This window comes from Pelecanus crispus, chromosome Z (genome assembly GCF_030463565.1).
Source record: "Pelecanus crispus isolate bPelCri1 chromosome Z, bPelCri1.pri, whole genome shotgun sequence".
Classification (NCBI taxonomy): domain Eukaryota; kingdom Metazoa; phylum Chordata; class Aves; order Pelecaniformes; family Pelecanidae; genus Pelecanus; species Pelecanus crispus.
Window position 1 is genome coordinate 40096183 of NC_134676.1, and position 12760 is coordinate 40108942.

Sequence of the window (12760 nt, forward strand, 5' to 3'; positions counted from 1 at the left end):
AATGAACATGCAAACCAGAAATTCCCTGCAAACCAGAAATGCCCTGAGAGGGAAACTGTGCAGCCGCCTGTCCACTCCAGAGTGCGTTAGAAAATCTGGGGCCTCCCCTGCCAACAGCCTGAAATCTGGGGTAATGCACCTTCATGATCTTTGCACTATATTTTCTCTCCAGTCCTTTCTGCAAGGAAGAAAGTGGAGGCTTTTTCCAAGTAGCTAGAGGCACTTAGATGTCATCTATAAATGGTGATGAAGTTAGCAATTTCAAAGTTAAGCAGGCAGGCTTTGAGGCTGCAGACATGCCTTGCACGTGATTCTTCCAAAGACAGTCATCTCTAATCTGGGTTTCTCTGCTGGGCTTGAGCCTATACTGGCTGTATGGTCTGCATGCCTGATGGGAAAGGTCTAGCAGTGTCCAGGGGAAAGAAACAGCCTGTGAAATCCTTCAGGACAGACTGAAACCTGCCTGACCAAGCTAAGCTTTCTGATAAGGATCAATACCGTACTGTGTTCTCACTACACCTTCTCCTGGTGAACCCGGCACAAAGGACAAAAACACTGTCCTGAGCAGTCCTGGATCAATGAAATACGATAGGAGGGTACAAGATTTGGATCCAACTGATTTGTGATGGGTAAGAGGGATCAGTGACATTCAGACCAGGCTTTAAGTGGCTTTTTTGCAGGGCTGGGATCGTGCAATTCATTATAGCACTATTACAGTTTTTTTTGCTTTGGTGCTGCCTGGTGTGGAATAACATTTACAGTATTTCTTAAATGAGATGAAGAAAGAAAAATGGACTGGAGATTAGGCTAATACTTGTGACTCAATATTGTAAATATCTTTCAGGAGATTATGGCAAAGGAAGCAGTCAAGGCAGTAAGGAAGATTATGGTCTGGTATACATGAATTTGTCATCCTGAGGAGTTCAAAACAGTCCTTACCTTCATTTGCAGTGGATTCCTCTTGTTTGCCTCCTTTTTGCTTTGGCTGTGGTGGTTCTGTCTCAAATGGATTTTCCTCTTGTTCATTTGATTTTTGTGCCTTTTGTTTGTTTCTTCTTTTATTTTCTTCTGCTTGCTAATGATGGGGAGAGAGAGGGCATATTTCAGTGATCTGCACAGCTTCTCTAATATTTAGTAAAACCAAAAATCAATAATTTTTTATTCCTTACACTTTGTAGCTTCTTTTTAAGTTCCAAATTAGCTTCCTTGTAGGATTTGGATGTTGCATTGAGATAATAAATACTCAGGCTAAATTTAAAGAAAAATAATTTTTTGTTAGGAAATAAATGAAATCTTTAAAATATAAAGACTCTTACAACATTCCTAGAGCAACAACTACATTTGTACTAATACAAAGTCTGTATCCTTTCCTCATTTATTGTGCCTAATCAGTAGTATTATTTTGACAGCAAACAGTGTGCTTCCTTACAGTATGAAGGAGGCACTCTTATTTCAGGGGAAAAAAAAGCTGAAAGAAATTATCCTGTCTATTAATTCTCTACATTCAGTCTTGTAGTAGTTAAAGAAGATGTTCCATAAAGCTATGCCTCACTATGAAATGTGTGCTAAAGAATGACTTATAAAAGTTAATTAACTTGTATGACATACCTTAAAAATTAATAAATCGTATTTATAAAAGCTTTTGAACTAATACAATAGACAAACTCAAGTAGTGCCAAAAAACCAGCCAAAAGCCTAGGTTTTAATTTTTGTTTTAAATTACAACCTCCTCCTTCTACTAAACAGAAACATAACTGCATAATGCAATTTTAATTTTTCAATGTATTGTATTATTTTTGTGAAATGCTATGAAATTAGTATTTTTCACCATCCTGCTTTAGAGAAATTCTGATATGAAGTCTTTTATTGATGTAACCAGTAAATAATTAATCTGCATATGTTGTTTTCTCTACTTTGCCTCATTTTGCCTTGTATTTTCCTTCTTTTTTTTTTTTCTTTTCTTTATTTATTTGTAATCAGAGGACAGTCTAGATTCTTTGGTTTTCTAGCCAAGGATTAAAATAGAATATGATGTTAAGTGAACCTTGGCAAAATTTCATCTCATAATTTCATTTTGCTCATGTAAAATCCTTCTGCAATTTCTACTGTATTCTGTAATCTTCTCTATATTTATTGGCAGTTCTACAATGCAGGGTTAAATCCCAGCTCATCTCTACATAGAATTAACTTTTAGTTCAGCAGTATGCTAAATAATCTGATATATGTATACAGCAGTTTAAAATGCCTTTATAAAGCAGGACTGAATACAGTTTCTAAGAAAGACTATTCTGGGGTCATTATTCTTTGCCAGGTACTGACTTACAAAAAATCTCTACTAGACCTATTTCATAAAATCTCCAACACCTTGTCTCATAGAGTACCTTGTTCATCAAGAAAAGGCCAAGGCACTGAAGATCAGACTCACTGAAAGTTATTGAGAAAAAACTGCTTCATGGTGGTCATGTTTCTATTGAACTTGCTAAGGATTTATGATCTGCTGTTCTGTCTGCTGGACAAGCTGTTCAAAGTTACAGCACTTCAGATCCTCTGTAGGCTTTTTCATTTTAATAGCTTTGCCACTATTGTGGCAACAACAACATTTTTGAAAAACAATAACAAAAAGAAGAAGAAAGCCATTGAACAAAAAAAGAGATATTAACCTTTGTGCAAAGGCGCATTAATTATGATCAAATAAAAGGCTCATGAATTCTTCAAGTCCCTCACCACAGGGCAATCAGCACTGTATTTAATTAGATATTCAGGGAATGAAGATTTGGAGTGAAAGAAACATAACAGACTTTATATTAAGCAAGCTTTGATATTGATATATTTGATACTGATAATATTCTATACGTACACCATCAGCAATATAAAAGGCAGGATGAGTCCAGGGTTAGAGGCATAACCAAATACCTTCCCAAACCAGGAAGGAAAGTCATGCTCCAGAGTTTCTGATAAGACTTCAAACATTCTAGTCTTCCCACTATTAAACAGAAAAGTTGACAATATATCACATAAAAATATCATGGCAACATCAGTGCAGTAGTATGAATATATAGGTTAGTCACATCACATCAAACCTGGGAAAAGGACAATAAACTATTTGTTAACATTTTTTAAAACTTGACATTCTGAAAGGAATATTATTTAAAGTAGTATTTATGTATTTTAAGGGGGAAAATAGACACCAATGTTTTTATTGTATGCTAAAAGATTTTGCCTGCAGTTACCACCAAGATTACTCCTGAAAGAATCAGTGTACCAAGCTGTGAACTCCATACCACCAACCAAAGATTGAAGTGCAATTTGTGTTCTATGAAGCCCTGGTGAAAAATTCAAATCCCATTTTTGTATGGTTGATAGGCAAAAAAATGGTCTGCTTGCAATTGGTTTCTGTTCAGCATGGTTCAGCCTAATTCTCTTCTCTCTTTGCTTTGTACCAATGCTATAGGATTCAGTGGGTGTGTTTTAGGAGATTTTTGTTATTATTACAGCAATCCAGTAACCTTCACGCATAATTATTCCATGGCCAGCTTATCTAGAAAGTATTTTCTCCCTAGACCATTAACATTAAGTTTTTCTTGCAGAAGCATTTTAACAGATGTTCCAAAAGTCCCTTCCTGTCCATTTTGCTTTTGGCTGTGCCTCACAATATAGAATTGGAAGTTTTTTGCCTGAACAAGACCAGAAAAAGGGGTCTTATGTGCACTGAAAGTAACTGGTAGTTTTAGTTGGTTAAAGGAATTGTCACCAAATTGCCACTTGATATTCCAGTCATTGAGGTCTCCTGTCACATCTCTTCCGTTCTTGTAAACCATTCTGACAACTGGGTCTTTTTCTTGACCCATTGTTCTTAAACATAGAATCATAGAATCATAGAATTGTTTAGGTTGGAAAAGACCTTTAAGATCATCCAGTCCAACCATTAACCTAACATTACCAAGTCCACACTAATCCAATCAAGGGTAGACTAGACTAAACCATGTCCCAAAGTGCCACGTCTACCCGTTTTTTGAACACTTCCAGGGATGGTGACTCCACCACCTCTCTGGGCAGCCTGTCCCAATGCTTGACTATTCTTTCCATAAATTTTTCCTAATATCCAATCTAAACCTCCCCTGGCGCAGCTTGAGCCCATTTCTTCTTGTCCTATCACTAAGTACTTGGGAGAAGAGACCAACACCCACCTCACTACAACCTCCTCTCAGGTAGTTGTAGAGAGCGATAAGGTCTCCCCTCAGCCTCCTCTTCTCCAGGCTAAACAACCCCAGTTCCCTCAGCCACTCCTCAGAAGGCCTGTGCTCCAGACCCTTCACCAGCCTTGTTGCCCTTTTCTGAACACGCTCCAGCACCTCAATGTCTTTCTTGTATTGAGGGGCCCAAAACTGCACACAGTATTCCAGGTGCGGCCTCACCAGCGCCAAGTACAGGGGGACAATCACCTCCCTGCTCCTGCTGGCCACACTATTCCTGATACAGGCCAGGATGTTGTTGGCCTTCTTGGCCACCTGGGCACACTGCTGCCTCATGTTCAGCTGGCTGTCAACCAGCGCCCCCAGGTCCTTTTCAGCCAGGCAGCTTTCCAGCCACTCTTCCCCAAGCCTGTAGCGTTGCATGGGGTTGTTGTGACCGAAGTGCAGGACCCGGCACTTGGCCTTGTTAAACCTCATACAGTTGGCCTCGGCCCATCGGTCCAGCCTGTCCAGGTCCCTCTGCAGGGCCATCCTACCCTCCAGCAGATCAACACTCCCACCCAACTTGGTGTCATCTGCAAACTTACTGAGAGTGCACTCAATCCCCTCATCTAGATTATTGATAAAGATATTAAATGTTTACCCTCTTCCCAGTAACCTATAAAGGTTGTAGATAGAATTCTTCTTCAGACCAGTTCTTTCTCTCCATTTCCCCCACCCACCCATGGTAGATGAGAAATTCCATTCTGTGCTCTCCTTTCTCTTTTCCCCAGCATGCATAAAGCTTCTTCTGTTGCAACCTTGCTAATTCTGTCCTGGCTTCCCTACTCCTGGCAGGACTCTGTTGAGTTGTATATGTTGCCTTTAATGATGGATTAAAACAAAACAAAGAAAAACAAAACAGAAAAAAACCCAAGAGAACCTGAAGTTTCACAATAGATAGCCTTAGCTAGTATTACCTATACCCATGTTGAATGAGCCTTCATTAGTTTCAAGTCCTCCCCCATTAAAAGTTACATTGAAGATTTCGCATTTTTTTTGAAGAGCAAATTATGTCTGCATTTGACAGAGAAAAAGTTGCAGGCACTATTATCTTTCTCATTTTGAACAGTAATCTTACCAGTTCAGTAATATCCAAATCAATAACTGCAGCTACTCAGATCTGACTCCAGATGTCTCCCTCTGTACTTTCTTTGCTATGACTCAAATAAAAAAATCTTACTTTGCATCACTTTCTTTATCATTGCTTTCATAAATTCAAGCAATTTTCTGTCTCATCAGAATTTTTGGCACATCATGCAAGTCTCCCTTTTAGGCAACTGTGACTATTGCAGGTAGCTATAAACAATCTCCCAGATATTTTGCCTTTGGCCAAAGTTAATGTGGCAAGACTTCTGCTCCTTTACAAAGTGCAATGGGGATTATGCAGATATCATTTTACTCACAATAGTAATGTAATCTTCAAACCTTTCATTGGAATCACGATGACTCTTTTACTATTCTCCTACTCTTGCTTGGCTAATACTTTGTTAAATAACAAAGACTAAAGTATTTTTAAAATTTTAATTTCATATATTGACTGTTGTTGTGTACTCATTATAGTTGTACGTCATGCTACCTGGCAAGTAAGGATGACGAAAATGGTCCTGGACTTTCCAGGTAGGGTGCACAGAAGGAGAAAGTGTGGCAGCATCTAAGCTAGTGTCCTGGTTTCAGCTGGGATAGAGTTAATTTTCTTCCTAGTAGCTGGTATAGTGCTGTGTTTTGGATTTAGTAGGAGAAGAATGTTGGTAACACACTGATGTTTTAGTTGTTGCTAAGTACTGCTTATGCTAGTCAAGGACTTTTTCAGCTTCCCATGCTCTGCCAGGTGCACAAGAAACTGGGAGGGGGCACAGCCAGAAGAGTTGATCCAAACTGCCCAAAGGGCTATTCCATACCATATGACATCATGCTCAGTATATAAACGGGTGGTAGCTGGTCAGGAGGCTGCGATTGCTGCTTGGAACTGGCTGAGTATCGGTCAGCAGGTGGTGAGCAATTGCATTGTGCATCACTTATTTTGTTTATTATTATTATTATTATTATTATTATTATTATTATTATTATTATTATTATTATTATTATTATTATTATTATTTCCCCTTCCTTTTCTGTCCTATTAAACTGTCTTTATCTCAACCCACGAATTTTACTTTTGGGGTTTCCCCCACCTCCAATTTTCTCCCCCATCCCATTGGGGAGGGAGTGGAGTGAGCAAATGGCTGTATGGTGTTTAGCTGTCTACCAGGTTAGACCACAACAGCTAGCTTGAATGCAAGGCATATGTTTGCACAGGCAAGACAGGCCTAAGTTTTTAGAAGGGTCTAATGGGCTTGGAGGTCTTGAAGACTTCAGAAACAGAATCAGCTTCAGGGTGGTAACGCAGATGCATGAAATACTGTGTCAGTTGGAGGGGGTCACAGCAGTCAAAGACTGCACTACCATATGTTTAGCACACCATAAGTTCTGATATGCCCCTTCTCCAGGGCATATGCAGACATTTCCTGAAAGCCATCATTCTCAAGCCAGGAGACCAGAGATGCATAACAGGTCACTGCTCTATTCCTTAAGAATAATTCATGGCTTAATTAGAGCAGTAATGACAATGTTTTACATTACAACTAACTAAAAGAAAAGATTTTCTGTTCTATACATCAGATAAAACTTTCTAAAGAATTATTCACTTTTCTAGGATTCCAGCCTCAGGAATTAACCCACAATGAGAAATGTGATACAATTAAACACTCAGCCTGTCAGGTGCTAATGCTTATTATAGAAGTTCTTTTTCATTACTGCATCATTCACCATGATGGGATGAGGTGGTGCATTACATCAATAACAAAAGATGGATGTAAAATGCAAAAAACCTGAAAGGACCACAGTCAAAAGATGGTGGGATGGAGACAATGGTGTACACTGCAGGCAGTGTGGAGAGAAAGAGGATGAAAAGCAGCATGGCCATGTAGAAGTTATTGGATCTAGAAGCCTTGAAGACCCTCTCTTGGGGGACATTGCAGCACATCACTGCCCAGCACTGCAGGTACATTGAAGTGTGGAGGCGGAACACATTGATCGCTGGGAGACATGGAGCATAAAAAGATCCCATCCTAGAAAAGAAGCAAAGGAAAAAAATAACCACTTTGTTGGAGGACTTCTGTCTTCCTAGAAATGGCACCCATTCCCTATGTCAATGTGCTTTGCAGCCATAGCATCATAGAATCATAGAGTAATTTAGGTTGGGAAAGACATTTAAGATCATCAAGTCCAACTGTTAACCTAACACTACCAAGTCCACCACTAAACCATATTCCTAAGTGCCACATCTACATGTCTTTTAAATACCTCCAGGGATGGTCACTCAACTACTTTCCTGGGAAGCTTGTTCCAATGCTTGACAACCCTTTTGGTGAAGAAATTTTTCCTAATATCCAATCTAAACTTTCTCTGGTGCAACCTGAGGCCATTTCTTCTTGTCCTATCACTTGCTACTTAGAAAAAAAGACCAACACCCACCTCACTACAATCTTTCAGACAGTTGTAGAGAGCAATAAGGTCTCCCCTCAGCCTCCTTTTCTCCAGGCTGAACAACCCCAGTTCCCTCAGCCACTCCTCATAAGACTTGTGCTCCAGTCCCCCTCATCAGCTTCTCTGCCGCTTTTTGGACATGGTCCAGCAACTCAATGTCTTTCTTGTATTGAGGGGCCCAAAACTGAACACCGTATTCGAGGTGTGGCCTCACCAGTGCCAAGTACAGGGGGACAGAAAATAGCTTCCCTAGTCCTGCTGGCCAGACTATTTCTGAAGCAAGCCAAGATGCTATTGGCCTTCTTGGCCACCTGCGCACACTGCTGGCTCATACTCAGCTGGCTGTTGACCAGCATCCCCATGTTCTTTTCTGCCCGGCAGCTTTCCAGCCACCCTTCCCCAAACCTGTAGTGTTGCATGGGGTGCATGGGGTTGTTGTGACCGAAGTGCAGGACCCAGCACTTAGCTTTGTTGAACCTCATACAGTTGGCCTCAGCCCCTTGATCCAGCCTGTCCAAATCCCTCTGCAGAACCTTCCTACCCTCAAGCAGATCAACACTCCCACCCAACTTAGTGTCATTTGCAAACTTACTGATCCCCTTGTCCAGATCATTGATAAAGATACCAAACAGAACCGGCCCCTATATTGAGCCCTGGGGAACACCACTTGTGACTGGCCACCAACTGGACTTAACTCCATTCACCACTACTCTTTGGGCCTGGACATCCATGCAGTTTTTTACCCAGTGAAGAGCATGCCCACCCAAGCCATGAGCAGCCAGTTTCTCCAGGAGAATGCTGTGGGAGACGGTGTCAAAGGCTTTACTAAAGTCTAGGTAGACAACATCCACAGCCTTTCCCTCAGCCACTAAGTAGGTCACCTCGTCATAGAAGGACATCAGATTAGTCAAGCAGAACCTGTCTTTCATAAACCTATGCTGACTGGGCCTGTTCAGCTGGTTCCTGTATGTGCTGCATGATGGTACTTAAGATGATCTGCTCCATAACCTTACCCGGCACAGAGGTCAGACCGACAGGCCTGTAGTTCCCCAGATCCTCCTTCCAGCCCTTCTTGTAGATGGGCATCACATTTGCTAACCTCCAGTCAGCTGGGACCTCCCCAGTTAGCCAGGATTGTTGATAAAGGATTGAGAGTGGCTTGGTGAGCATTTCTGCCAGCTCCCTCAGTACCTTTGGGTGGTTCCCATCCAGCCCCATAGACTTGTGAGTGTCTAAGCGGTGTAGCAGGCCGCTGACCATTTGCCCTTGGATTATGGGGGCTTCATTCTGCTCCCTGTCCCTGTCTTCCAGCTCAGGGGGCTGGGTACCCCAAGAACAACTGGTCTTACTATTAAAGACTGAGGCAAAGAAGGCATTAAGTACCTCAGACTTTTCCTCATCCTTTATCACTATGTTTCCCCTGCATCCAATAAAGTATGGAGATTCTCCTTAGCCCTCCTTTTGCTGTTAATGTATTTATAGAAACAGTTTTTGTTGTCTTTTACAGCAGTAGCCAGATTAAGTTCTAATTGGGCTTTGGCCCTTCTAATTTTCTCCCTGCATAGCCTCACGACATTCTTGCAGTCCTCCTGAGTTGCCTGGCCCTTCTTCCAAAGGTCATAATCTCTCCTTTTTTTCCTAAGTTCCAGCCAAAACTCTCTATTCAGCCAGGCCAGTCTTCTTCCCTGCCAGCTCATCTTTCAGCACATGGGGACGGCCTATTCCTGCGCCTTTAAAATTTCCTTCTTGAAGAACTTGAAGTCCAGTCTTCCTGGACTCCTTTACTCTTCAAGACTGCCGCCAGCGGGACTCTTGTCAACCAGGCTCCTAAACAGGCCAAAGTCTGCCCTCTGGAAGTCCAAGGTAGCTGTTCTGCTGGCGCCCACTCCTTACTTCTCCAAGAATTGAAAACACTATAATTTCATGATCACTGTACCCAAGGCAGCCTTCTCTGTTCATAAACAACAGGTCTAGTGGGGTGTCTTCCCTAGTTGGCTCACTCACCAGGTCTGTCAGGAAGTTATCTTCCACACACTCCAGAAACCTCCTGGACAGTTTCCTCTCCACTGTATTGTATTTCCAGCAGGTATCTGGTAGGTTGAAGTCCCCCATGAGAACAAGGGCTAGCGATTGTGAGGCTTCTCCCAGCTGCTTATAAAATATTTTGTCTGCCTCTTCATCCTGGTTGGTCAGTCTGTAACAGACTCCCACCATATCTACATTGTTGGCCTTCCCCCTGACTCTTACACATAAACACTCAACCCTATCATCACCATCATCAAACTCTAGCCAATCAAAACATTCCCTAACATACAGAGCTATCCCACTACCTCTCCTTCCTTGGCTATTCTGCAGAGGGATCTGGACAGGCTGGATCAAGGGGCTGAGGCTAATTGTATGAGGTTCCTTGGCTATCCCTTCTGAAGAGTTTATAGCCATCCATTGCAGCACTCCAGTCATGCAAGTCCACCATGTTTCTGTGATGGCATCTATATTATAGTTTTCCCGCTGCACAGTGGCTCCCAGCCTCTCCTGTTTGTTGCCCATGCTGCGTGCACTGGTGTAGGTGCACTTCATTTGGGCTATTGATCCTGCCACCTTTTTGGGGGGAGAAGCCCTAATTGCGACGTGGCCATTCTCAGACAGTTCCATGGTTACCAATGCATCCATACTCCTTGTGTCTTTGCTGCTGCATGGATCTCCATCCCCTACCTCCATTGCGATGGCAGATCAGGACCTTGCTAGCACACTGTCCCTCAGACATTGGTGCGCTGTCCCCAGGCTTCTGTCTAGTGGGCCTTGTTTTATCCCTTTCCCCCTTCCAATCTAGTTTAAAGCTCTTTCAATGAGCCCTGCTAAGTCCTGTGCAAGGATCACACTGTACACTCAGAAATCAAGTTCGTAAAATCATCTTCATATTTTTTTCTGGTCTTGTCTCTTCAGTCTTGCCTTAAGAAGAACTGGAGGTGTATGGAGAGGATTCTCTGTATGAACTTTTTGCTTCAAAGTTACAAAGCCCTCTTTCTCTGCAAATTAAACGATCACCTGGTGAAACGTTATCCACTCTTACTTTGTCCGTTTAGTTCAGGTAGGACCTTACTTGTATAAAAAAGCATAGCCCTAAAGCTAGGTATTACCAAAATAATCAAGTTTATTCTTTATTATTTTTCTTAATATACTAACACCATTTTAGGAAGGATATTTTTGCCAAGTTGACATTTGTTTTACTTCTATTACTGTGGTTATTATTAGTGCTACATTCCATTTATGGATTCTGCTAAATATGGTTTTTTCCTTATTATGTGTGGTTGCATGGTTATGACACTGAAACAGCTGGGACCAGTTTATTTTTATCACACTTTGTTTCTTGTGCCATACTGACTGAAGAGCAATAGCTTTCATTTGCCTGGTCAAATGGTACATAATGTAAGAGATCAGGAACCTACTTTTTCCTTAATCATTGTCCAGGTGACGTGGGCTGAGCTGCTTTGCCTCTGAGTGCCTCAGTTTTTCTACTTAAAAAATAAGAAATAGATCTACATGGTTGGAAAGACCTTCCGAGTACAGAAATATTATGACAGACTCTATTATATTAATATCTCTCCTTCCTCTTTTCATATATCTTCAGTGAAAAGATAAAGGGTTTGCCACTCTAAAGTTGAAGGGAGAAAGCACCTCATGGCCCTGTTCCTTACCCTCATGGAAATCAGTTGCAAAATACTCTCCAATTGCAACAAGTTCTGAATCCGCGTAACTTATGGCTGTTATCATAATATTTCAGTATAACATTTATTGTGTGGTAGACAAATTTTTGACAAAGCTTATTAATATGGAGAAGACTTACAAATTTGTATCCCACTTGCTTTGTGGAAACACAGAGAAAGAGAAGAATGTTTTCCTAACCACATGGTCTCTCTTGTACACAAAAATAAATGCACATATACATACCTCTTGTATCCTTTTTAGCTCTGTGATAGCACCAGCTCACCAGCTGCACCTGAAACTCTTTTATATTACATTTCGGATGAGCACAAGCATGTGCAACGGAATTTGTAAAGCTCAGATAAAATAGAAACCAATTTATCCTATGTATGTGTTAAAGATAAACATGGTTTTGGCAGTGTATGTTTATTATAATTCTGTCAACCTTTTTTTAGTCATCTGATATATTTGGTTTAGTTTAAATCATCAGACATTATTTTCAAAAACATTACAGCTCTAGTGCCTTACCTGGCCCTGCAAATATCATTTAGCACGTAAATGTGATCCAAACCTTGCAATAAGCAGTAAGCCAAAGGACGCTGTATCTAAATAATATCACCAAAGCACAAGTCACAGTTTCTGTGCCACAGTGTATATATTGGGGCATGGCAACTTAGAAGTCCACAGAGTCTGTGCATGTGTCCTGGTTTTGCCTGGGATAGAGTTAAATTTTCTTCCTAGTAGCTGGCATAGTGCTGTGTTTTGGATTTAGTACGAGAAGAATGTTGATAACACATTGACATTTTAGTTGTTGCTAAGTACTGCTTATGCTAGTCAAGGACTTTTCAGCTTCCCATGCTCTGCCAGGTGCACAAGAAACTGGGAGGGGGCACAGCCAGAAGAGTTGATCCAAACAGACCAAAGGGCTATTCCATACCATATGGCATCATGCTCAGTATATAAACTGGGGGGAGTTGGCCAGGGGGCTGCAATCGCTGCTCGGGAACTGTCTGGGTATTGGTCGGCGGGTGGTGAGCAATTGCATTGTGCATCACTTGCTTTGTATATTATCATTACTGTTATTATTATATTGTAATTATTACTACTATTATTTTACTTTATTTTATTTCAATTATTAAACTGTTCTTATCTCAACCCAGGATTGTCTCTCACTCTTACTCTTCCAATTCTCTCCCCCATCCCACCGGGGCAGGGGGATTGAGTGAGCAGCTGCATGGTGGTTACTGGCTGGCTGGGGTTAAACCCATGACAGCATGTAATGAAGTATAAAAATTATA

General features: G+C 41.3%; 1 protein-coding gene across 1 annotated transcript in view; it reads right to left on the bottom strand.

Moving 5' to 3' along the window:
• Positions 1 to 12760, bottom strand: part of TMC1 (transmembrane channel like 1) — a 72370-nt gene that overhangs the window by 299 nt on the left and 59311 nt on the right. Inside the window, exons 16-19 of the mRNA XM_075726846.1 lie at positions 7103 to 7342; positions 2858 to 2983; positions 1170 to 1248; positions 940 to 1075 (exon numbers count right to left, since the gene is read on the bottom strand). Of these exons, the coding sequence (XP_075582961.1) occupies positions 940 to 1075; positions 1170 to 1248; positions 2858 to 2983; positions 7103 to 7342 (581 nt within the window). The remainder of the gene's footprint in view (positions 1 to 939; positions 1076 to 1169; positions 1249 to 2857; positions 2984 to 7102; positions 7343 to 12760) is intronic.